Below are 26328 nucleotides of genomic sequence, written 5' to 3' on the forward strand. Positions count from 1 at the left end.
TTAACATGGTTAGTCACACAGAGATGATCAAGAATGGTGGAATCAGCAAGTAAGGAGTGTTGGAAGAGGGATCGAAAAGAAATGGGATTGAATGTAAATGTGAAGTGGTGAAAGACCATGTTTGTGTAAGCAGCAAAACAGGGGAAGGGATTTTTTCATTACAACTCATAAACAGTAGCAAGTGCAAAAGAGGAAAAAGAAACAAAGATATAGCCAGCGCAATAGTGAGAGCACACAACACTGGTACACCACCAATTTGTTGCATCCCTACAGAGGAAGTCTTAAATAAAGTCTAATTTAAGTTTCCATGAAACACACAGGGAAAACTACAACTAGATAAAAGTATATTTTTGGTATATTTTTTCCTTGCAATCACACTAACCCTGTAAACACTGGAATTACATTCACACTGAATGTAATTTACTTCCTATTTCCAGTGCCATTATAAGAAGTAATGTTCCCTTATTTAATTTGGAAAGTAGGTATGTTTAGTATGTGTTTGCTGATGGGCCCATAATAGAGCTGGTACCTGAATCAACACGTAGGATAACTATACCAAAATTCAAAAAATGTAACAGTTGCTTTCTGTACCTTAGGCAACGTAAGTACAGAGGCTGTATTGTTACAAAACTAATGGTGGCAGCATATGGCTACAAGCATTGTATTCTATCGTTGTATGCTGAATAAGAAGGGCTGCCACAAGGACAAGAAAAACTGCAGATAGCAGAGGAAAAACGACATAGAAGACTGAGACTAATGCAGCTGTTGTGATAGCTCCATCAAGAATTGAGTATGGAAGTGCTTTGCGTTCAAGCAAATGACCAAGGTGTGATAAGCTAATTCATTCACAAAAAGAACTGTACAAACAATACTATTGTGCTTTTCAAACCAAGGGAAGAAATAATTCCACTTTAGGGAAGCACGTAAATTGAAAATTGGGGAAGCAACCAAAGAATTGAATCAGACTAGGAATCAGTTCATCTTTCTTACGCAATCCTGAAATAGCTCTTTTATTTCATCTTTTTTTTTTTGAGAGAGAGAGAGAGAAGGAGAGAAAGCTGGCATCACCCTAAAGTCAAACATGTTCCAAAGGCTAAGTGCTAGCTAACTTCAAATGTTTAAGCTAATGTAATGATGCTAACTTTATACCTCAGAGTAACAGGCCTAACCTAGACAAATATAGGGCAGTTGAAAAATTTCTAGTTTCTCTCTTTAGTTGCTGGTGAGTGTTTCAAGAAAAGAGGGAAAGGGAAAAGATTTAAAACAGTCTGAGTACACTTAAGGTGATAAATGCAGGACTTTGATCAAATGAATGTAAGAGGGGCCTCAGATAGAGAACAGTTGTAGCTATAGCTTCAGGCTAAGCAGGGGAACTGATCAAGAGGACTCTGGGGAGGGGGTGAATGAACAATGGATGGATGAGGTTTTTTTTAAGGTCTCAAGGCTCAATGTCTTTCTAAAAAAAAAAAAAAAGAGTAGATTCTACATGATAGATGATCCCCATTTTCCCACAGTAAAACAATTGTGTTTTCTATTATGAGAGGTAGTGGCTGTATTGATGTCCAGTGTCATCCCCATTATTCATCAGCTCTCCGTATGTAATTAGGATGATGCTACAGTATGCTTTCATGATGTTTTTTTCATGTATTACGCTCTGTAATTATGCTTTAAGCGACCAATTGCATCATAACACAATGGAAATTGTGCTGATGCCTGTTGGCGGAGATTTATGGCAAATCCAAGCCATCCAAGGCCTTTCTTTAAAGGGCGGAGTCCCCTATATATTCATTTTAAAACCGCAATTCTCTTCCTGTCCTTCAGCAGACTCTCTATAAGCACGGGGAATGTGGAGCAATAGTGTATATGGTTTACCCAGGCGTAAAATTAAAGACTCTTCTCTATGTGGCCCACATAAATCTTTGAAAGAGGGAGGGAAAGAAAGAAAGGGAATCAGGAACGTAGGTGTACATGATAAATAAAACTGGTTGATTTGTCCAGATACTGTGAACCGCTGAACTGTAATCAACTTTGCTTAAGTCTGGACAATGATTGCACAGACACATTCAGACATTTCAGGACTTGCATGCACCACATATATCATTTTAACCATTATACATAGCTTAGAGTAATTCCCAGACATATGTTTTCACGCAGAGATTGGTTTTAAAAGACCAAATATAATTTATCAAACACTTCCTTTACTCTAAATATCCTCTTACACTCTTCTAGGTCCATGTACTGAATGTCACCTCATTTATCACACATACAGTCTGAGTGAGAACCAATCAGAGGGCTCAAAATGCATGTAAGCACACTTAAAGAGACTAAGAGTACAATGTCTCACATGGTTAGAAAATAGACATGCGGTGCATGGAAGCTATTGCTCCAGGCCAGTAAGTCGTAGTGGTAGTCATCTGTCTTTCGCGACACTACCATGTATCATGTAAAACTGAGACATGGCAAAAAAGTGTGGTGGTTATATGTCAGATGAGTAGCACTGAACTGGATAGATTATTTTAGGCTCATATACGATGTGTGAAAGTAACCTAGTAGGTTTAAGCTCAGTTCTTGATTATTTTCTTCTTCTTATTTTCTTTTTCTTCTTCAACCTTGGACAGAGTAAAAGGCTATATTCACATTCCGCCCGCTCAATAACACTGGGACTGAGACAAAATACCGCAAATAATGTAAACATATATTATCAAGGCATTGATCATTGCTACATCTGCTAATATCTTTGTTCCATCAAGAATGACTATCTAGTCATCCTTGCCCTTCTTCAGCCTATCATACTACACCAGCAGCTAAGCTCCAAATCAATACTCCCTTTCAATCACACTCCCAAAGACTTGGAATGAATATGCTATTCGATATCAATCATGATCACAACTGTGCCAATGAAAAGGGCACAAGAAATGACGGTTTCGTCTTTCCTTTTCCCTTTTTCTTATTTACCATCAGATGACCAGTCCCATCAAAGTGCTTCAAGTCAGATCTTTCAGCCTGGTTTATGCTGAAAGGAACCAGATGAACAGGGAGTGGAAGATCTATGTAATGCAGTTAAAGTAAAAGCTCAGTAAGCAGGAAATTTAAGGGGGGCCTGGGGATGGTGGTATTATAGCAGACGCTGATTGTGGACAATCTGCTGAAGAAGGAAAAGATATGGAAAATATCACTGCATGCAGTATTGTAGATATAAGAGACTCGCACCTCTCGATAAGGATGAACTGAAACTATTTAACAATATGAAATCATTTAAATGTGCAATAAAGTGTAAATGTTACTTGTAACAGTAAACAGTGCTCAAAAACACAATGAAAGCAGAATTCCCCTTCTATTGTCTTAGCACCTGAGTCAATGAAGGGAACCAACCAGTCCTTTATTTACACCAATGAATAAGCCTTTAAACAATCCTACTTGCTGTAGTTTCCTCCATTGATAAGAAATGCTGTGTTATACGATGGCGCTGAGAGATTTAGGCCCCCAGCATTGTGATGACCTCATTGTTCATTGCCCCATAATTCAAATCTATCCGCTGTGTTGCATCACATTGTGTATGACTCATTTCCATGCAACCTATTCTCTAAACAACCACGGCCTCCTCAGCACGCTATAGTCAACCACTCAAACAACAAAGCAGCGAAGTTCCCATCAATACTGTGGCGACTGGCTTGACACTTAACGCACACAACAGCAAACAATGTTTAAATGAACTGATGGGTGATGGGTGCTATTGTAAATGATTTCCTGCAGAGACCAAAATAATCGGCGGACCTTTGAGTGGGCTTCTTACAATCACTCTGGCCTTGTACACTGATTCTCCGCTCGGCTCCCTAATGGCACTGTGTGTGTCACTAAATATACAGCTGCAGGCAATGTCTATGGACGTCTCTGTGTGAGTGTGTGAGCTTATGCATGCGTGTGTTTGCATACAAATGTAAACGTACGTGTGTTTAAGAGAACCAGAGAAAGTGGTCGGAGCTGATGTGTACATTATTAATGTGTGTTCAGAGTATCTGCAGGAAGAAATTCATGTGTATGTGTGCATTTCTGTTGAGTGGTGACAGCTCTGAGTGGTGCACAGGGAGGTGAAACACACAGAGGAAATGTGTGAAGATACGTAGACTGGAAGGACAAGCTCTCGCTTTGTAGAATAATAATAACAACTTCATAGTGAATGCAAGCTTTTAAAAATTGGTGGGCTGTGGACACATTTAAAAAGTAACAGCTTAGTCATAGACATTTATTGCAAGCTATTGACTTGTTTGACATGACCAAAGGTTTCAGCATCTTTCACTGTTCTTCCAGATAATGTCGATACTGTTTTTTTCAATATTTTACCACACAACAGATATCATTACATGGAAAAAGTAACTATATCCATGTCTTCAGATCCTACTATTGCCCCCTTCAGTTGAAATATGTTTAAGGGTTTGATTACACCATAAATATCCTATAAAACTCAATTTCATCTTTGCAAGCCATGGTGATTTCTCTATTGTCCTGTTCAACTTCAACTTTCAGACATATCTTCAGTCTTTGATATAATGCAGAATTCATAGTTGAATTACTTACTGCAATCTAATAACGCCAAACAATTATATCTGTCCAGAAAACATAGTTGTAAACTGCCTTTCTAGTTTGGGAAAACCATAAAATATGATTAGCAACACACCCTCTTTGACATCAATAGTTACTTGTGGAGCCTATAAGATGAATGTTTGGCCTTCTTGGAAGCTTCTTTCTGTATGAACACTCCACTGCTGGGATCTGTTTGTTAGGGCTGCAGTATACAGGACAAACTCTAACAACTCTGAGCCAGCTATAGATGAGTTTGAGTGATGACACTATAACAAAGACTCTACATGTTAGAGGTCGGCCAAATTGGGATCCAAGCTGAAATCTTGATTCTCATCCTGAACCTTGTGTGATGAATCTAGATGTCAAGTTTATGTTTAATTTGTCTGAAAGCATCATCTTCATATTATTTTATGCATTAATACTGTTTCAAGTGTTTGTTTGTCTAAATACGTTCAAAAGGTCAACAACTTTCAAGGGCTGTGCGCATCTTTTCAAAGAACTGTAGTTTGCCGGCTTATATCAAATTTGGAGAGTAAAGCAGAAAAAGGCCAAAGACATAAACACAAACATTAATTCTCTTTATTCTTCTTTGAGTTACTAAATTTCCAGTCATTGTAAACACACTTTTCAGACTGTTACCCATAATAACGGTGCACAAACTGAATAAATGTACCATGAACAGCCTCCTCTCTCCTCTTCAAGACAGCACTATAGTGTGCAACCAATAAAACCATGTTAAATAAAACTCAATTGTGACAACATAAAAGTTGGGTCTCAAATAGATTTTACACTGACTCAACAAACAAGACAAAAAAAGTCAACTGGTCAGAAAAACGTATACACGTCTGGCTTTGAAAAAACATAACTGTAAAATCTGACATTGATTTTCCCCACTTAAGCACCTGAAATTGATTGCTTAAAAGGAAAGATGGTGCAGTGCAAGCCATCAGCCTGTTTACATTATTATAACGATGATGGAAAGCGTAGGCTATTTTATGTAATGTTCAATCTCTTTAGGAGTTTTTATGTTTGGAAGGTAGGGAAGAGCCAGAAAACATCACCACAACACATATTTATATTATCATAATAAATGGCTGAGGGGTGATCATTCTTAAAATTGATTTACACTGATTGATTTCTCAATTATTTTTATCCCACTTGAGCCTTTTCACAACCCAAGGTCCTTGGGCTTGTTTGTCTGTTATAAAATTGTTGATTAAAAACAAAATGCAATCAAACCTTAAGGCTGGTTCAGGGGTGCATCAAAGAACATATCACTTTTTTTCCATATGTCGACGAGGGACCCTGCTGTGTCTCTGAACGCTATCAACTTAATAAAAATTGAAAATTAAAAGAAAAGCAACAACATCGTGGTTCTTGAACATGAATCATACTGGATGTTTTTCAACATATTCTAGTCTCATTTTAAATGGAAACACCCATAAAGCTTCCTAACTAACGATTCTACCATAATGCATATTTAATGTACGAAAATAGCTTGAAACTGCCAGAAAACAGTCAAAATATCAATGTTTGGCATTTTTCTTGAAAAATATCTTAGATAATACGTTAATTTTCCTTTACTGAGGGGCAGCCTTTCTCAAAACTGATTTACACTAATTGATTTCTCAGTAATTTATCCCGTGTGAGACATTTCATAGTCTATGGTCCTTGGGCTTGTTTGTCTGTTAAAAAGAAACTTTGATTAAAAACAAAATGCAATCAAACCTTTAAATTGGTTCAGAGGTGCGTCAGAGAACATCATTTTTTTTAATCCACGTGTCTACTGACCCTCCTCTGTCTCTGAAAGTTGCTAACTCAATAAAAATTTAAATAATACAAGCAATAATATCAGGTGATTTTTTTTTACCCTGGAACATAAATCAAACTGGCTCTTTTGCAACACGCTGGGGTCTCATTTTATATGCAGCTTAAAGCTTCCTCACTAATGATTCCACCAAAGTTACATATTTTATGTATGAAAATAGAGACTGGAAACTGCAAGAAAACACTGATTCTGGTTTCCTGATATTCACTGACCTGATTTTAAGTGACCGCCACATACTGGAAACCCACATTTATTAATTCACTATCATATTAGCAAAGAGAATCAAAGGGAAACTGAATTTTAAAAACTAGAACTCGGTAATTTGGGGCATTTTTCTCGATAAATCTCTCACGTAATAAGTCAATCAAAACAATCAAAATAATGCTTATTAATTTTCATTTACTGAGGGGTAATCATTCTCAAAACTGATTTACACTGACTCAATTACTTTTAACCCATATGAGGCATTTCACAACCTAAGGTCCTTGGGCTTGTTTGTCTGTTATCAAAAAATAAAAAAAAGCTGTTGATTAAAATTAAAAATGTAATCAAAGCTTTAAGAGATGCTTCGAAGAATCGTGCCTGAATCCCTGACGAATATCCGGGTGTCTACTACTGATGGTCCTGTGAAAGCCCTCAATAAAAAAATTATTTTTTTTTTGCTTTGTTGTTTTATTTAAAAAAGGAAAACAAAAGAATTAACATTGGGTGAAAATTTTCTCCTGAACATAGATCACACTTTCTCTCTGTCAATATGTTCTGGTCTCACTTTCTCTGCAACATCCATAAAACGTATTGCCAAATGATTCCATCAATATTTCTTCTTTCATGTATTATTTCCAAGTATTCACTGACGTTATTTAAGCTGACTGGAACTTAATAAAAATCTGAATTTATTTTTTACAGCTAGATCTAAATAATGTTTGCCATTTTATTTTCATAATAAGTCAATCAAAATATTGCTTAATAATTTTTCCCGTACGGAGGTGTAATCATTCTCAAAACGGATTTGCACCGACTGATTTCTCAACTACTTTCATTCCACGTAAGACGTTTCACAACCTAAGTCCCTTGATCTTGTTTGATTTGTCTGTTTGAAAAATCTTTGATTGAAAACTAAGTAATCAAGCCTTTAAAATAGTTCAGGGGTGCTTCGAAGAACATGTTGTCTATTCTGCTATAGACCCTCCTTTGTCTTTCAAAGCTCCTAATTAAATCAAAAATAGAGTTCTTTTGAAAAGTAAAAAAAAAACTTTTCAAAAGTAAACAAAAGTGATAACATAAGGTGAATTTTTCTCATGACCATGGATCACACTTGTTTATTGTACATGTTTTAGTCTCATTTTATACTTAGATAACTTGGATAAAGATTCCTATCTAGTGAGCCCACTGATATTATTTATTTCATGTATTATTTCCAAGTATTCATTCACTCACCTTATTTCAACTGACCAGACATTACAAAATATCCAAATTCATTATTTCACTATCGAATCAGCAAAAAGAAAACAAAATGTGCAGCTATTTTTTTTTATTATTTTTGTTCAATAAAAAATCTAAACCAAAAATAATACATATTAATTCTAATTTAATTCTGGTTTTCTTCACAAACTTTACAAATATATCCTCTATATCTGAATGATCAATATATCCTCATCCTAGTGAGTTACAGTGAACCATGTGCATCATCTGTTTTAAGCCTGCGCTTTACAATCACTAGATGATTCTGTAACATAGTGCTGATGCGGTTTAATGGTATGATTATAATAGAGTGCTCAACAATGCAAAAACCACTGAGCAGAATGACAAAATGTATCACTTTCAGCACCATACTAACAGCCACATAGCACATTGTATAAGCAAGCAGGCCAACAGTGTGCCTTTTTTCAGCCTGAAGGTACAGGCAGATAATAAGCTGTGGTGGTTCAAACAGAACATATTTCAAGAGGGTTTTTTTAGGTAAAATAAGACATCTATGTCTGCGGGACTATTCTAGGAGATCATAGCAGCACCGAGTCTGTGAATGCTCTGAGATCTGACTGTCGTCTGCTATGTCTGCTATTAGCTTTCCCGTTTTCCGAGCACATATCTAATCAGAGCTCAAAGTAACTGTGGGCCCGTCTCATGGTGAAACTCTGTTAGGGTTCGATGTTATGTGAGGTGTGTTTCACATATTAAGAGAGCTGGTAGTCTGGTGCAAAATGCAGAAAACTAGGGTTATTGTTTGAGGGAAGGAAAGGGTAGGAGGAAGGATGTGTTAACACATGGCCAGAGGTTTAGATGGCAGAGGAAGGCAAGCAAGGACCTAGTCTCATTGTTTTAAAATGGGAGATGTCGTATAGTGCAGGAAAGGGCTTTTGAATTAGGTTAAGCTCAGCACACAAAGTGGGGCTGAAACCAGGAATGTGAATCATCATCACGTTATGAAACAGAGCACTGAAAGTCTATGCTTCTGTTATCATTGAAAATAATGTTTTATTATTACAGCGTTAGGATTTGTTGTTATTTTTTACAGCTCAAGCCAGGAAAGCGACAGTTTATTTCTGCAGGAAGGCTGGCTGTCAACCTCGCTGAGCATAATAAACATCACCTTCTATCTACAAGGCTCTCTAACACAAACCTTTACTTTGCCATGCATAAATTAACTAAATAGAGAGCCGAATCCAAGAACCTGATTCTTTTTTTGCAGAATCACTTGTTAAAATGCTTCTGGGGAAATCAGTATTTTATTCTGCATGCCTACTAAATGGAATTAATTGCACAAGTGCTTAAGTTAGACTCTCTATTAACCCTTGACAATATAAATAGAGACTTTAGTAAGCAAGCATGCTAACACTTATTACAAAACTGATTATATGCCTGCTTGTCTTAATAATCCCATGTGTATTTGTGTGTCTTGTTGTCTGTCTGCAACAGATTATATTCTCTGCCAAGTTGTGTTTTCATTTCTCGAGGTTTCCATGTGAGCAGAAGATGCTTAACATACGATCCCTTATTTAAATTACAGGCTGCTTCCATTGCAGGGTGAGACACTGTTATTGGAGCCTTCCAAATCTAAATCAAATATTGTGTTACGGTAACAGTGCCAAACAAAGAAAGTGAGGCCCTGGTCATTCAAGCAGAACAAACCAAATTAGCACAACCCTCCTAATTCATTCCATGTTTTCCCAGCAAGGAGCTTAGTATGTCTTGTGCATCTAAACAGAAAGGAATCTGTGACCTAATTAAAAGAAGACAGATAGACCCACAGTCAGCAGAATGCTTGATTGCTGCGGTTGCACATTAAACAGCTTCAGGTGCTTCACAACATCAGTGCTGCGTGAGTGCCATTACTGAACGTGACCTAAGATGCTCTTTGACACATCTCGCATTCACAGTGTGATGTGGCTCTCTCTCCAGAGAGGCAGACTGAGACCGTCAGAAAAGTAAACCAAAAACATCCCCCGCAGCAGGTGTGATTTTGGACAGGTAAACACTACTGAGTCCCCATCTTTCTTCACTGTTTTACAACTAATCTGAAAACAAACAACGAAAGCTTAGCAGACACCGACAATAAACTGGAATATTTGAAGAGAAAGCTATATTCTTACAACAGTTTGATGAATATTTACTGTAAAACGAATAATCATTTTAGTCTGTAAAAGCAAAGCAAAGAACTATGGTGACACTTTGATATAAGCAAAAATATTAATGATATCCACAACATTCACAGTCTTTGAGCGTCCTGGAGACAGAGCTGTCCTTTAACAGATAGAATGGCGAAAATGTCTTCACTGTAGACAGATGCACATCATCCAACGCTGACTATTGCTCACCTGCTTGGTGGATTCTGTTGAGACACCTATCTCAGCCGCAGCACTGACTCAACACAACGTCAACCAGCAACCTACATTTTATCCACCCTTTGTTTAAACACTGAGATCCACACAAAGAGTTTACACTGAATCTCATTGCTGATGGCCATTTGGGTGCTGAAAGTCAAAAGGGCGAGCCTACAGCTACCCAAGCAGACACAGAACGCAAATGACTATTAAGGCTGTTTTTACTGTCAGACACCTGCAAGTATTTGGGAGGCAGACAACTTCCAATGAACCATGTTGTTTATTATCAGTGTGGCTTTTTTTCTTTTCTTTTAAGGTTTAGGCTATGTTACTACTTCATTTTTCTTAGGAAGAGTACACGTCTGCGGTCACACGAATCTGACACATATTTACATATTTATATATATTTTTTAAATTTATTTTTTCAGCGTGAGGTCAACATCGATGGATTCTGCCGCCTTCACAGTTTCACATCAAGGTCATCTGCAACCCCGGACGCCTCTTCTGTAAATAAGAGCCAAAGCTTTCACTCATATATCCGCATGATTGACGTATCCTGAGGTGCACTGGCCTGCTGGATATTCCTTCTCTTACAAAGCCGTTGGATTTACTCTGGATTTCAGACTGCGGTTGATCAAACCAGCACAGCCCCCAAATAAGCTCTAGCTGTACTCAAATGACAACCACATAAAACAGGAGAGGAAATACTGATGAGGTGAACACTTGGTCTGTCTGTCATCTATCATGCCAGAGCATGTGATTTGTCATTACGCCCTGCAGTGAGGCAGGTACTTGCGGCTACAGAATAATAATTATGTGTACACCCTGGCCGAGAAGATGTCATGGGATAATGTGATTGCATTGATTATATTCCGGAGCGGTTATGGGTATCACTGCTTATTACTTCGCCTTAGCGACGTCTCACATCCTAGCGACGCCCATGCAGCCACAAGCCTCTGGACCATCATCTGTACAAATGCTGGCACTATATTACATTTTACCCAATCGTCCATTAAGGCCAGTTTCCGCTCCCCGTAAGTACAATAATGGCAGGCCACATTCCCATGGGCACCAGTAACATCCAAAGTCAGCGCTTTCGGAGCAATTCAGTGACACGGGTTGACATAAAGCCAAGACGTTTACCAGTAATGTCTGGAAAAAATTCCCATCATTTGTGTCGGTACACAGAGCGGGCTCTTACCTTATCGCCAGTCGCAGCAGTATAGGCGCATGTATAGCTTACACATCCAGCGCAGAGAAGAGTCGGGAATAACCTTTCTCCTTCTTCTCCTTCTTTGCTCTATACAGTCACCAGAACGCAATTCTTGTGTACAAACGTATCTTCCTAGTCGATAAATTTCAGTGGCTGGTTTGTGCCTCGACTCCGGCTCTAGTTAATTCTCGCGGCTGCAGAACGACATTGGCAAGTGTTCCTGAAAGAGGGTATCGAAATAAAGAAGCCGAGGGTGTAACAAACCAATAGCTGCGTGCTTAGTATCCCGATCAGAGCTCGCACAGTAGGAGGTATCACGTCCGTCAGTCCGTCCAAACCCACTGAGTCCAGCGGAGCGCCGGAGGAGGACAGAAGCGTATCTCTGTCTCTCCCTCTCTCTATCCGTCTGTCTGTATCCCTTCCTCCCTCCCTCCCTCTCTCTTTTTATCTTTCTCGGCTGCCTTTATGTTCTTAGTGACTTCTGCTGAAGTCCACGAGCGCAGAGCGCAGTGGAGCAGAGGACCGTGGTCGGCGCAGAGAGAGAGAGGGGTCAGAAATGACAAACCAATTTGGAGGCGCGGTGAATGCTCGGCTGATCAGAGCGCAGCCCGGCGCGAGGAGCGTTGCGTTGCAGGCGGGCGGGGAGCAGGGTGGATGAGGGCTGGGGAGAGGGTGATGATTCTTGCCTTGGGGATGCAGGGAGAGAAATGGGGAGAGGAGAACTAGGGTGTGCAGTGGAAAACAAGGAACTGGATCTGGCTCCTAAATCTCTGGACCTAGAGCTCCACCTGCCGTGTGAGAACACGTAAGCGTTCCCACAAATTCCACATTGTTAGCTAATCAAGAGGGACAAGGGGGGAAACCACAGGGTTGGTTTCGGTTTATCGCACCATGGAACCCATTAAATGATTTTTGCTACGGTGACCTGCAGAAATTATCCATATGCCTACAAAGTCAGGCTATGAGTTGGGGGGCTGTTTTACAGATCAATCCGAACGGGTTTTCCCTGTAGCGGAAAACCTGACATTTTTTGGCACAGCAAAAACTTATTAAAACTTATTAAACTCCAAATAAATTTGTAAATTTATTTAATTTTTAAAAACATTTCTTAATTGAATCAAATATGGTTAATGTCCACGGCCTACTTCACCACAAGGCGTATAGGCCCACATAAACGTAAACTGGTTTACAACAACGTCAACCCTCATTTTCTCAAAAGGGTTTACTCTAAAAAGCATGCGCCCTACTGAAATGTGCTGAAAGCAACAACAGAAGATTCTTTGCAAAAGGAAAAGTAGTAGCATAATAATGTAAATCCATTAATAAATTAAGGTAACATTAAATTAAAATAACGCATTATCGTAACTTTTCTATATGAATGAAAAGCGCGACAGAACAGATGAAAGCGTGGTTAAAGTATTAAAGTAGATACTAGGTTTGGGGGAAAGCCTGTGGTTTGATTCTTCTAACAAATGTACTGTATGTAACATCATGATGTTATTAATAAGCGTGTGATAACGATTTCAAGTTCACCATAAACAGTTTCTACAGTAGCCTACAGGGACAGCAGACAGATACTGAGGGTCTTGATATGATGACAGGAAGTCAAAAGGAGGAAAACGCAGTTTCCGGTCATTTTTGGCGAGATCTCCAATTGGATCTGTTAAAAATTGAAATAATGTAAAGGCTTTTTAAAAACAGCCTCACATACACCCAAAATGTAACTGAGGCCACACACCGCTTTGTTTCTGCGATGCCAAAAAAGTTGGAAACCACAGTGTTGTATTTGAAAATCCTGTTATGTCATATAATGTCAATCATGACTTTATAATTAAACAAAAAATAAAACGTGTTAGCTTGTGTAAAATCTTCATCTTAGAGGTAACTATAGGCTAAATCTGTCAAAGAAAGTCTAATAAAGCTAATAGCGTAGAAAGTAGCAGAAACAATAAATACTCACATTTATACTGAGTGGCTAACTTAATTACTTCCCACCTGTGGCTACGGGATTACTGATGGCTAGCTCTTTATCAGTAGGGATGAGCCCTCTGCGCCTGAAGATCAGAGGGTGTGACATGCGCACTGCACGGAGCGCTCACAAGCTGCGGACACAATGCAGGAAAATAAAGCCCAGAGCTCGCTTCTTGGCATTTCCCCGTCTCTCAATAAGCTGTTATGACTTATTCCATTAGGACAGACTAATTTTTTTCTACTCGGCAAAGGCAAATCTGTCCCGTGTACTCTCGAAAGTGGTGTGTGTGCTGTGCTTGGAGCTCAGTGGGGACCTGTTGATCGTCCACAGGCGCTGCAATGGAGGTGAGATGAACCTTTCTGCACGTGGCGTTTCAGTGCTATGGATAAGAAATTAAAAAAAAAAAAAAAGATAGAAATTACCAGTGTGCTCGATTAAACATCAGGTGAACTGCTAATGGGGACGTGTAATTCTACTGTAAACCATTAATCTCTAATATATTTTAGTAATATTTGGAAGCTGTCAGCATTGCTTTAATATCAGCAGGGACAAGCTAAAGATTTAATTACCCTGCCGTGAAGGGTATGTATTACTGCGCATACCCCTCTTGCCTATCAATGGCTTCTAATTAGATTTAAGATGAGTCGTTGTCATTTCTAGTCGATCGTTTTGCAAATCAAATCATGCCACTGGTATCATGCTTCGAAGCCATACAGACTGCCCCCCTCCTCCCCTCCTCAAGTCAGAATGATGGAGGCTATGTGTCGCTGTTAATTAGCATCATTGGTTGATAAAGCCTTTTGGAAAAGATTTAAATCCCGCTAAAGAGCATTAGGTGACAAGCAAGGCGCTTGCAAGCAAGCATGGCACGGGCCTCCAAGACGTAGGGTAAAAATGATACATGCTGCTAAACAGGTGTAAAAAGACACAATGAAGTAATATTACATTGTTACAGGATTCATAATTTTCTAAACTTTATTGAAATCATCTTATGTTTTCATCCCTTTCAGTTTCATTAAAAATGTGAAAAGGAACACATTTAAAAAAATCTGCACAATCACCTTTGTTTTTATTCATCTTGCAGTTGTCAAACAGACAAGTATGACATTTAACTGAGGGAAGAAGCGGGAGGAAATCTTCACTCATACCGATCTGTGAGGCAACGATGGAAATCATAGGTAAGTGAATTCAAACAGCTGAAGATGTAGAGCACTCTCAGTTACCGCTGTCAGACTGCACACCACTGCCGTCATTAAGCTCTTACAATTAAGGTGTCAGGCATGTCTGCCTCAGCCAGACAGTAAGGGAACAGTTACACGTGCAGGTGGCGAAAGAACTCACAATCTGGTCAGTAGTCAAAACTTTGCGGTGAAGAGTTACGGGGTTTTAACCCTCTGCCAAGTACAATTACTGCAGTTGTGGCTTGTGGTCATCAGCTGCTACTCAGCTAAATAAACAAGGGCAGTATGACCTGATGAAACGCTTCATCGTTCGCTCTGCGGTGAAGTCGAACGCCTCCTTTAGTGTGATGAAGTATAGGTTTTTGTGGTTTGTGTGTGCGTGTGTAACCACTTTAATTCAGTTTCTGCCTCCATATCAAGCCACAGATTTTAAATCAAAATAACTCACACAGGCAGCCTTGGTTCATAGATTTTTCTTTTCAGACAAGCACTCGAACCTCGAAAGCACAGTTGTTTTTATTGTTTACTCTTTTGCTTTCCCACCGGTACTAGTAAGTGTTGACATTTAATAGCTTAATATCAAATACCTGGCTTTGTGTCACGGTCTCAGCAGCTGCCACAGCATGCGAAAACTAATGCAAAGCCAAATGGGATAAATCCTGTTTCTGAATGACACAAATAATCTACAATTTCTTCGCAGATACCCAGTGTGCCTTGGCGGCGGTGGAGAGACTGCAAGCCAAATTGAAGGAAAGAGGAGAGGCCCCCACTCAGGAGAAGCTATCCCTGCTGAAGACTGTCCTGCAGAGCCCACTGTTCCTTCATATACTGAGCTTACAGCAAGCTCAACAGAAGCCTGCGGCGAAGGTATAGCGAAAAGCCAGAATGTGTGGGCGTTTGGTACATTTGAATGGTGAGGAAGGAGCCCGGAATCATTCCCAAAATACTGAATGCAGGAACCAGACTGGATGAGTAATCAGCTTACCTAAGCTTACCACTAAAGCCCTGAGAAAGAGGGAGAGAGGGGAGGAGGAGGGAAGAAGTGGATATATCAGGTTGAAGAGTTTACAGAAGTCGTCTGTAACATTGTCATAAGTTTTGAGCTGATGTGTGTGTCTGTTTGTGTGTGTGTGTGTGTTTGAGTTGTGAGGTATACAGCTCTGGATGCCACTCATCCAAGAGTTTTTATGCATACAATCCTGCACTTCCACGGCGCATGTATCTGCGTACTCATTTGGTGTCTACCAGTTGTGACATCCTCTAATAGGCAAAGTTTAAACACACGGGGAATATTAGATTACCATGTGGTTTGGGCTTGTAGCGTTCTGGCATCTTTGCATTCTGGGAAGCGCGGCACTGGAGTGTGTCAAAGATCTCTAGATATTTTTAACAGGACAGACGCTGACATGGTTTTTATTAGTTGAGATTCTTTGCACATTTCTTTTTTTATGCATAGCTTTTGGAATGTGAGGGTAAAGTTTCCTGTTGGTATGTTTTTTTTTATAGCGTTCTCTCTTTAACGCTCTTTCTGCCATTTCAACAGGTGTCAAAATTGTTAGGATAGAATACAAATCACAAATAGGCACCCACTGAAACTTGCTTTTAAACTCTGAAACTGAAAACGTTGCAGACAAAAGAGAACACTTTTGTGGTTATGTGGTATTGAAAAGAAGCCTTTATCTCAGATCCTTAAGTTTCCACTCTGCAATCTTTTCCCTCTCTGCTCCATTTTACATCTTTCTGTATTTTTTCCCTTTCAGTTAACACACATTAACCCCACCCCCACCCAACCCATTCTTCTCTCTCCCTCTTCTCCTTCTCACATCTTTCTCCATTGTCTCACATTGGCCTCCTTTCTCAACTGCTCTATGCTTTTTGATTTGCCTCCATCGCTCTCTTACCATCATCCTGTTCCTCTCTGACTGCACGTCTCCATTCTTCAATTTGTGTCAACCCCGTCACCCATCTTCCTGTCACCCATCTTTTTTTCCTTCTTTCCCTTGTATCCTTCTCTTATATATCCTCTCTCCGTGCACTCCACCCAATCCATCTCTTCTGTTGCTTCATGCATTCAATTTAAACTCTTCCTTCCTGTTGTGTAAATCTAAACAGGGGAAGGGCATTTCCAAGTCCGTGTCCATGAACTGTGGCCCATGCCAGGGTGAAGCACTGGGCACAAAGACGCTGAGCCACAGCGACTCGTACACATGGGCCGTGGAGAACAGAAGGCCCAGCTCTGCCAGGGACGGCAGCATCTCCTCTCATGGCTCACAGGAGCTGTCCTTCTCAGACATCTACCCAGATAACTATGTTCCAACTGAATCTCAGGTATATAAAAATAGCCACGATAAAAGAGAGGTCATTCAGGAGTAGTTTAGTATTAGGGAGTCTTTTATTTTCAACATGCACAGACTACGAATCAATCAAATGATTTCTTTTATTCTGTTGTAAAAAGGAGCACATTACTATTTGAAATGTCACATTTCACATTACAGAATATCTCTTTGCATTTTGTAAGTCAGGCCCAGTTGGCTATCATCAAATGAGAGTCTTATCTGATCATAAGAAGACTTATGTTCACTTAATATAATTCCAGTTTGCTTTTATTTAACACACGGCATTTCTTTTAGTACTGCACTCCACCTCGGATCTCCCGTACCATGTCCATGGGGAGAAACCTTTCTGCTTTTGCACACGAGGTACAGAAAGCATTGTATATAATATTTATGTATCTCTTATGTATGTAAAAAATAACTGAATGAAACACCTAATACTCTTCTCCTTTTTCAAGCATTTAATGAGAAATTATTTATTCACTCCCCCTTTTCTGTCTCCCTCCCACTTATTGTAACCTTTGCCCTGTTAGAGGCGTCATGTGGAGATGATAGAGCTGACCAATGATGGGAAAGGACTTGGTTTTGGCATCATAGGAGGACGGAGTACAGGGGTCATGGTCAAGACCATTCTCCCTGGAGGAGCTGCTGGAAGGGTAAGTGTGCCTGCGACTGAATCACAAAGCTAAAGTTTACATAGCCATTTACACAAAAAAATCCTTTTTCTTTCCTGTCTTGTTTTTATTTTCGCCATTACTTAGATGAAAAGACTAATCAAATGGAGAGTCAAGCTTTGGTTAGCCTACTCATAATTCAAGTCACTGAACTGGAAAGAAGCACAGAAAGAACCATAAATTCCACCTTGCAGTTGTATGCAAACATATACAACTGCAAGGTATAAAAAGATTAGAAAGACGAGAAGCAGAGGGGAATGCTAAGCTGTTCGATAATACAATGAATCCTCTTATGATCAATTAATGAATTATTAGTCCTTTATGTCTTGTTTATTTAATTTGTACACAAATAAAATGGTTCAATCAGCACAGTGTTGGAATGATGTTTTTTAGCCAAGCATTGTTATCAAAACAAGTTTCTTTTGCTCATCAGGATAAGCGCCTGCACAGCGGAGATCAGATCCTGCGCATTGGCGATACGGATTTGGCGGGCATGAACAGCGAGCAGGTGGCACAGGTGAGGCGTGATTTCAAATTATAATAACGCTTTGTGAAATTGGTGATTAAATCATTGCTTAATCTGTTTTTGCGGTTTCACTGTTTTCCCTGTTTGAGAATAGGTGGCTTTTAACTGTTCATCTTATTCATTTATGCTCGCCTGGCCTAGGTGCTGCGAAATGCTGGTACCAGGGTGAAATTGCTCATTGCCCGGGATGGTCCTAAGGACAACCACTGTTCCTCCCCTGCCTTCAACCAGGAAAACCTGGATGGCGTGGTGGGTGTATGTGTGTGTGTATGTGTGCCTGTGGAAGAGAAGGGGTGGGAGGGGAGGGGTATCAAAAAATATTACAGTGTAATTCAAATCTAATTGATTACTCAGTGATTTAAATGGGGAATCAAATATCTTTATGCATCTGTGCCAGCGAAGCTGATGTTTTTTTTGGATATTCTGTCCCTTCTTCCTTTAGTACAAGGAAGACCTGAATAGGTATATATTAGATGCAATGGTCAAAGGGCAGTTTCTCCGTGTCTTCTCATGGCCATCCCAAATTGATGATTGTAATGTGTTCGTAAAATCTGTAATTTCCTTACGTCATGCACAAATTTTTATTATTCAATTATGAACCGATTTAAAATAGGTATAGCTCAAAAATTCATATGCTAATTATGACAAAATATCACTCACATGTGCAATAGGGTAAAATGATGATGAGATTAGAATTTATTACCATAGGACCACAAGTGAACGTCACTTTGATATAAAAATGTTCTTTGAAAACACTTTTCCTTTCTGCTGTGCTGTAACTTAGGAACAGAAGATGAGGTTGTGACCGTATCGTGACACTAATCTTTGGTGCCCACCTATTAAACTCCTTTAAATATCACGCTATATATTAGGCTGTATAAGTCTGGACAGACGTGGTTGCAAATGTCATCTTGACTGGTTGGTGAAGGCATACAACTGCAAGGTGGTAATTATGTTTTTTTTTCTTCTGGACTTCTTTCCAGGTCAGTGACTTGAATGATGACTATGAGTTCAGTGTGCAGTTCACTAAGAACAATCGGGGCCTGGGATTCAGCATCTCTAGCTATGTAGGTGACCTAAACTCAGGTAAATTTCATCTTTATCCAATAAAAAATAAAATACAGTGCCACAATTATGCAATCAGTTCTCAGTTTCATTTCAGATTTTATATATTTCATATATTGTTCTTTCCTCAGTATACAGTGCTGGCGTGATGGTGAAGAGCATAGTAAAAGGCAGCACTGCTGATCAAGATGGACGCATACACATTGGAGACATCATCTTGTCTGTGAGTTTCTCTTTCTCTCTCTTTTAACCTACACTGCCATTAAATCTACTTGTAGTTGTGTACATCTATACTACTCCATCCACATCTTTTGTCACCTGACTCAGGTCGATGGGGTGAGCCTGCAGGGCTGCAGTGAACAGCGTGCCATGGAAGTGCTGAGGAGGACAGGTCCATTGGTCAGACTTAGGTTGCTGAGAAAAGCCGTCCGTCTTAGTAACATCCTGCCTCCAGTTCCTCCTCTGCAGCGCCTCCGACACTCCCACAGCTTCCATGAAGGGAATCCCTACAAATGGGGCCTCAACAAGATTCAAGAGACAGGTGATTTGTGAAGGGGAAACACATTGGTTCAGTGGTGTCACGGTCAAATCATTCTTGTTGTACCCGAGAAACTCAAGAACGTGTTGATTATTAATCTATAATTCAAAGGATCATTGATTCACTGGTGCTACCTTCATAGTTGAGTTAAACTGTGTCCTAATTAACTTTGTAATATTGGATCGGAGTATGATATTGAATCTCTGTACTGATGTTGAGCTTGCTTGCTTGATTGCTGGGGAAAAACAGACCTTTTCTTTTGTGTGTTTGTGTGTTATGTCTGTTTGGATCCCTGCACGTGTGCTCAAACGTCTCCCAGGCATTTGCTCTCTGCGTGAAATCTCCAGGAGAGCAGCATACGCCAGCAGACGACCCAGACACGATTCCAAAAACGGTAAGCTCCGCTTCCCATACTGCACTGCAGTCTGGAACTAGATCATGGGACTTGGTGTGATATGCTGATTGGACTCAGGGAACAGCAATGTGCCAGTGAAGCGTGCTCTTTGATGGGAGTCTATTTATAGTATTGTGCAATCATGTGTTTATCCAACTCATTCAGCTAATTCCAGATGATTTGTCTCTCACCCCGCCTGCATATATGGCTTTATTTAGACAAGAATTTTTGGGCTTGATTAGAGAGCACAGTTAAATAAGCCCTGATTGCTGTGAGGCTTTATTAGATGAATGAGAAAACATTGGTTTGCCAAGAAATCACAAGATGGTGGATGTGAATATGCACATCCTATGTGCCTGAGCTGTGGGTGTATGTTGACATCCTGCCTTGCCACAAGTAGAAGGATGCTGTCATCTCTCTATAATACAGCCAAGTGGATTCTTTCATATAGGATCCCATTATTTATTGATTGGGTCATCTGGGGGCTTGAGGTGATTTGAATTGGTGTGTATGTGCCTGGGTTCATATATCTCTACATATGTGGGGTGAGGCAGATTTTCTGTATGTGCACATTTTACAGATGTGAAACTGACTCCAGCTGAGGAGGAAAACCTAAGAAAGAGGTGGCAGCAAGCAGTGGGACCGCGATATGAAGTGGTTGTAAGTGTCACTGTAATGCTGACTAACTGTCACGTGACTAAATTTAATATATAAACATGTGTTTTTACATTTGTGAATATTTGTGCATCAGTATACAGAAAAACAACCATTGAAAAATCACAGTTTTTTGACGTAACAATGCTCAAACGTCTTCTCCGTCAGACTTAGCTTTAAACGTAGCTTTCTTTGTTTTTTGTTTTCTTGCCATTTATTTTCCACAATCTCCACCAGGTTTGCCAGCTGGAGCGATTCAGTGAGACAAGCGGTCTGGGCATCAGTCTGGAGGCTCGGGCAGGGCATCACTATCTGTGTTCCATCTTACCCGAGGGGCCCGTCGGCCAAAGTGGCAAGATCTTCATAGGAGACCAGATATTAGAGGTAACTCTGATACTTCAGGCCCTTTCAGCCTCCGTATGTGGAACTCATCATTTTCTCATTTGATAACAATATGAGATTATGCAAACCAGGTTATAGTACGATCTGTGTGGAACTGATTGATTTGTCACAGCTGTGAGTTATTTCCGGATTACTTATTATATAAGGTTCCATCATTTATATGTTTTCATATCATATGGTTTCATACCACAGATAATCTTCCATTTTTAAATATAGTATGACCAAATGATTGATCTTGACAACCATTTTCCCACTGACTTCTGTTGGTCAGGAAGTATTTTGAAACCATATCTATCACCACTTAGTGACCCTCATATAGAATGCAGGCTTTAGGCCCTTCTCCAATGGTTTAATTTTTCAAACCTGTAAGCTACGTCCATGTTTTTTCTGGCTTTTCTTCTGGCTTGTGATTGTCTCTAAGCTCTGCATAGCTTTAGCCAGTTATTTCTTTAAAATGTCCACGTTCGGCTGGGTGAAGGTGATTCAAGTGTCTGATTAGGTCGTTTGCCACTTTGCAAAGACACAAAGTTGGCAATTTTTTTGTGAAGAGCTGCTACATTAATGACATGTTGGAGTGCATCTGTGAGTGTGCACGCTCATTTACATGTGCTACTGTTGACATAGTGCACATAAAATGGATGGGCTTGTGATTAAACATACATGAGGCTGACCAGCCAATCGCCAGTCAGAACAGAGAGCACAGTAAATGTAGTGTTTTTAGCTTTAGTTGTGCACATGCACTATTGGACTTTATACTTGGAGTGAGAGGTATATGTCATTTTCTGTGGAGTTTGAATGTTTTCCACTTGTTTGCACAGATTTTCTCCTGCCATGCAAACACATGCTAGGTTAGTGTTGCTCGTTTGGGCCCAAGCACTAACAAAAGAAATTCTTAATCTTTAGAGTTTGACTTCCCTTTTAAAGATTAATAAAGTGGTAATGATAACATACACTCACCAGCTGTTTTATAAGATCACGGTGTGTAGTACGGGTGTAGTGAATTGCATTACTTTTAAAAGTGTTTTCTGAATTAGGAATACCACCACCTTCTTATATGGTCGCTATGGCTCAGCTAGATTGGAGAGAAGCGACACAGAACCAGATGTTGTCAGTTTCACTAAGGATATTTATTGCTCAACTACAAGATATAAGAATCAAAAAATGACTTGGAAACAAACTACAGGGACAACATGGCCTGTAGGTGTTTCCAGATCAGCAAAAGAAAATAGAAAGTAAACACAATCAACTCTCTGCCCAAAACCACATCTTTTTCTCTAATGTCTCTAAACAATAGGACAACTAAAGTGTGTGTGTGTAGGTGTGTGTGTGTGTGTGTGTGTGTGTGTGTGTGTGTGTGTGTGTGTGTGTGTGTGTGTGTGTGTGTGTGTGAGAAACATGTCTCAGCCTCAGGCAGTAACAAGCACCTTGAACATTAACTGTAACTAGTATCTGCATCCAACCTTAAACTGTATCATTCGAGTTTCTGCTTGTAGCATACATAAACCAAATCAAAAGGCATTGAAGGCCACCTGCTCACATTATACTGCTTTTCAAATCTAAAACAAATACTTCAGCAACCACGTAAATCCCCTTATTGCTGGGTTGGACTGGCAGGCTCCTGTCCAATCAGCAGCGTGTGCAGCCCGGCACTAGACCAACACTAGTATCAGTGCCACAGTGTTTTTCACTGTCAGCTGCTGCCACTTGCATTTTATCCTTATCAGGTTACTGCAAAATACATCAATTAAAAAAAGCATGTATTAAATGTAATCTACAGTAGTCAAGAAGGATTTCAGCAATGCCATCCGTTAAGAAAAGTGAAGAAATGTTTAAACGACGGGCCTACACTGGCTAGAATCTAATAAATATAACTTATTAACTCCTTTCTCCTTAAGATAAATTTCACAGTCTAAATTTACTACTCTTTCTTTGCATGTTGCCATGGTAAAACATGCCATAAGACCTTCACTGATGAGGGTTTTTTGTTTTTGTCTTTCATTACTCACACACCCACATAAATCTGGATCAACATAGTCAGAGTTGATTGATCAGCTGCCTGAAACTTTTGAGTTTCCCATCTCAGGGTTAATTAACTCAGACTTCGACTTGGGAAAACCTGCAATCTGGAACAAATTGGGGGGAAAGGCAAACGCGTTAAAAAAAAGAAAAAAGGAATGAATCTAGGAATTAAAACGAAAATGTAAACCCAAACACGGCATATCCACTTCTCAGGGGACAGGTCCCCTCACATGTATCACTCATTATGATGAGGAGTCGGATGAACTCTTGGATGAATTATAGCTGCTTTACTCGCTTTATAGACACACTCCAGATTGTCTTTCATATCTTTGTGGGGACAAACCGACATCTGTGACGCAGCTCGACCCTTTGATCTCCTTCCCATGGCTTAAGTGATGCCAAAGCCATTGTTCATCTCTGTTTTTAAATGAGCTTCACCCGGTTGGGTTATTGCTTCCAGCTTTAATTGTTTCTGCTATGACTCGATGTACTGCAGCCAGCAATTTCTCCTTGATTCACAAAACAGAAATTTCAGCCAAGTATGCTCACACACATGCACAGAGAAACGCAGTTAGGGATATACACAAACGTCAGATGATTTGCAGCCAGCGCTGTATGGGAAAACATTTTCACACACAGCATCTTTAACCTTGGGTACACAGCACAGTAAAGAGCACATTTTTTTAAAAGCTACAAACACGACTCAACCAATCCCTGACTTCGAGAACGTGTATTTTTGAAATAATGTGTAATTTTTATGTATCTTGCTGGCAGGTGAATGGAATTCCTCTTATCGGTGAGACGCACAAGGAGGTGGTCAGTATTTTGAAGGAGCTGCCAGTGCACGTATACCTTGTGTGCGCTCGCATTATACCCCCTTCAGTTCCCAACAGTGATGAGGAAGACGATGATGATGTCTGTCTCAGCCTGAAAGAGCTGCTGGCTGGGTTCAATGATAAGGTAGGGACAGCCTGAAGAGGCGGTAAACTGAGAGGAGTAGATTTAATATTGAAATCCTTTAACTTGAAAACAGCATGGAAAAAGAAACTGATGTGCTCTACAGCTGTAAATCATTCTACATTTTCTGCTGTCTCTCTTCTTTCCGTTTGTTCCAGTTGGACCAGGGTTGTGTCATTCCCTGTCCTACAGCTGAGGACATCACCAAGCGTGGCGTGCCCCCCATGTCACCTCCTTTGGCCATGTGGGAGAGAGAGGCTCAGGTGGTCGAGCTGGAGAAAGGAGAGTCGGGCCTGGGCTTCAGTATCCTGGACTATCAGGTCAGAGACATGCCTCTGAGCCTTTCTACAAATAGAACTGGCTGTAATAGGCTGCAGTCTAAGAATATCAGTGTTCGAGTTTCTCAGTGAATACTAAGAAAATGGAGGAGTTGACTTCTGTATTCTGTAGGGAAGATTTATGTATTTTGTGTTTTTGTGCTCTAAATCACCAACACGTTGAAGTGCCCTGACGGTTTCTATTTAAATGTTAGATAATGAAACCTTTTTACACAACAAAAAATCAATCCTTTCAAAAGCTTTCAAGCTATAAAGAAAAAGCAACTGTAGCTGGTTTCCCTTCTGTGAAGCTAACCAATGCTTTTGCTTTTCATGTGTTAATTAAGCCCTCGTCACTTTGTTTACCTGCATTCACGCCTCATCTTCTCATTTTTCTAGTTTAACTTTAATTTTCTATGCATATTTGAGCAAATCTTTCTTCTTTCGGTTTAACTCTAGGATCCAGAAGATGCTTCTAAAACAGTTCTGGTAATCCGGTCTTTGGTGCCTGGAGGTGTAGCCGATCGGGACGGTCGCCTCCTTCCTGGGGACCGGCTCATGTTTGTCAATGAAACTGACCTAGAAGGCTCCAGCCTGGATTATGCTGTGCATGTCCTAAAGTCCACAGGCTATGGCCCTGTCCACATTGGTGTTGCCAAACCTCTGCCGGTATGTGCAAACAAATCATGAGGATTTATGATTTTTATTACTGTACAGTATACATAAAAATTCAAGTACACCCCTTTGCCCTGTAAAACAGTAAATGATTAATGAAATATAGGCTATTTAATCTTAAGTATATTTAAAAGCAAACCAACTGAAAAGACTACAAACTGCAAACTTAGTGAAAGAAAAGTGTGATCATTTTGAGCAAGCTGATTATATATATGATTTAAACATAAAGCTAAAAGCAGGAGCAAGGTTAAATACTACCTGCCAAAACTAAAGCTTTTTGAGTTTAATCCTGGGTTATAATGTCCAGTTCAACATGACACTGCATGGAAAGAAATAGTCTGTTCTCAGGATTGCCACATATTTGCGCACAAGTTGTGTTTGTGCCCAGGACGATATACCAAACATAATAAAAATATGCAAAATAAGTAAAACGCCAAACTAATGTTTTACTGTTGGGCCTCTCAAAGTAGTAATATTGGAAGCAATATTGGAAGCAATATTAAAATTTTGATTGCTAAAAATGTTTAGTAATATTGCATTGGAGCTAACTTGTATGCTGTGATAAAGTAAAAAGCAAACTGTGTATGAATAAACGGCTTATTAGATCGTCACCTACAGCTAATCCTGCAAATACCAATAGTACTTTATTATACATTATTTATCATAATGGTCCAAGTATATGGAAGTTTACCAGACAGTGTGCCATGTAAGATGTTGCCTTCCATAATAAATGGTATGGTACATCTTACATGGTATATACACAAAAGTATTGAGCCACCTACACATTATGGCTAATTTATATTCAGAGTCTTTAGTGTAGCCTACACAGGTGGCTGTATGTTTGTGTACGATGGTCCATTATACGTTAAGTGAAGGTACCAATCATAATCGTTGCATGCTGCATCCACGCATGGTGTATTTACATTTTTAGAGAGGATTTTAGGAGGTTTGTGGTTGTGATGTACTTACATAGATTAAACACAGAAGCATCACACCTACAGGAGCCACTTGACCATGGAAACCCATGCCATGAAGCTTCCAGCACGTAGTTTTTGTGCTGATGTTAATGAACAAGGTGGTTTGGAAGTCTGACATTTCTAAATCAGCTGAACCTTGGTGACTTTTACACAATATGAGTCTCAGTACCTGGCAAAGCAACTCTGTAACTGTATATAGTG

General features: G+C 39.8%; 2 protein-coding genes across 11 annotated transcripts in view; one reads left to right on the top strand and one right to left on the bottom strand.

The window, feature by feature from the left end:
- The window catches only part of adgrl3.1 (adhesion G protein-coupled receptor L3.1), a 117921-nt gene extending 105805 nt beyond the window's left edge, over positions 1-12116 (bottom strand). For 6 of the 10 annotated variants that reach the window (XM_040024432.1, XM_040024430.1, XM_040024427.1 and 3 more), the window contains exon 1: positions 11432-12115. The gene's annotated coding sequence lies outside the window, so the exon portion shown is untranslated. Of the gene's footprint in view, positions 1-11431 lie in introns of all 10 variants that reach the window. The other 4 variants (XM_040024434.1, XM_040024433.1, XM_040024431.1 and 1 more) reach the window with 2 other exon arrangements.
- A 33-nt stretch (positions 12117-12149) lies between these two features.
- Positions 12150-26328, top strand: part of si:dkey-92j12.5 (multiple PDZ domain protein) — a 50765-nt gene continuing 36586 nt past the window's right edge. Inside the window, 17 exon segments of the mRNA XM_040024424.1 lie at positions 12150-13759; positions 14500-14593; positions 15297-15463; positions 16709-16924; positions 17227-17295; positions 17463-17585; positions 18037-18120; positions 18271-18378; positions 19113-19215; positions 19326-19417; positions 19522-19735; positions 20052-20126; positions 20707-20786; positions 21018-21164; positions 23976-24161; positions 24317-24478; positions 24935-25144. Coding sequence (XP_039880358.1) covers positions 14581-14593; positions 15297-15463; positions 16709-16924; positions 17227-17295; positions 17463-17585; positions 18037-18120; positions 18271-18378; positions 19113-19215; positions 19326-19417; positions 19522-19735; positions 20052-20126; positions 20707-20786; positions 21018-21164; positions 23976-24161; positions 24317-24478; positions 24935-25144 — 2049 coding nt within the window. The 5' untranslated portion in view covers positions 12150-13759; positions 14500-14580.

The sequence above is a fragment of the Simochromis diagramma genome, unplaced genomic scaffold, assembly GCF_900408965.1.
Source record: "Simochromis diagramma unplaced genomic scaffold, fSimDia1.1 OVJJ01000302.1, whole genome shotgun sequence".
In the NCBI taxonomy this organism is placed as follows: domain Eukaryota; kingdom Metazoa; phylum Chordata; class Actinopteri; order Cichliformes; family Cichlidae; genus Simochromis; species Simochromis diagramma.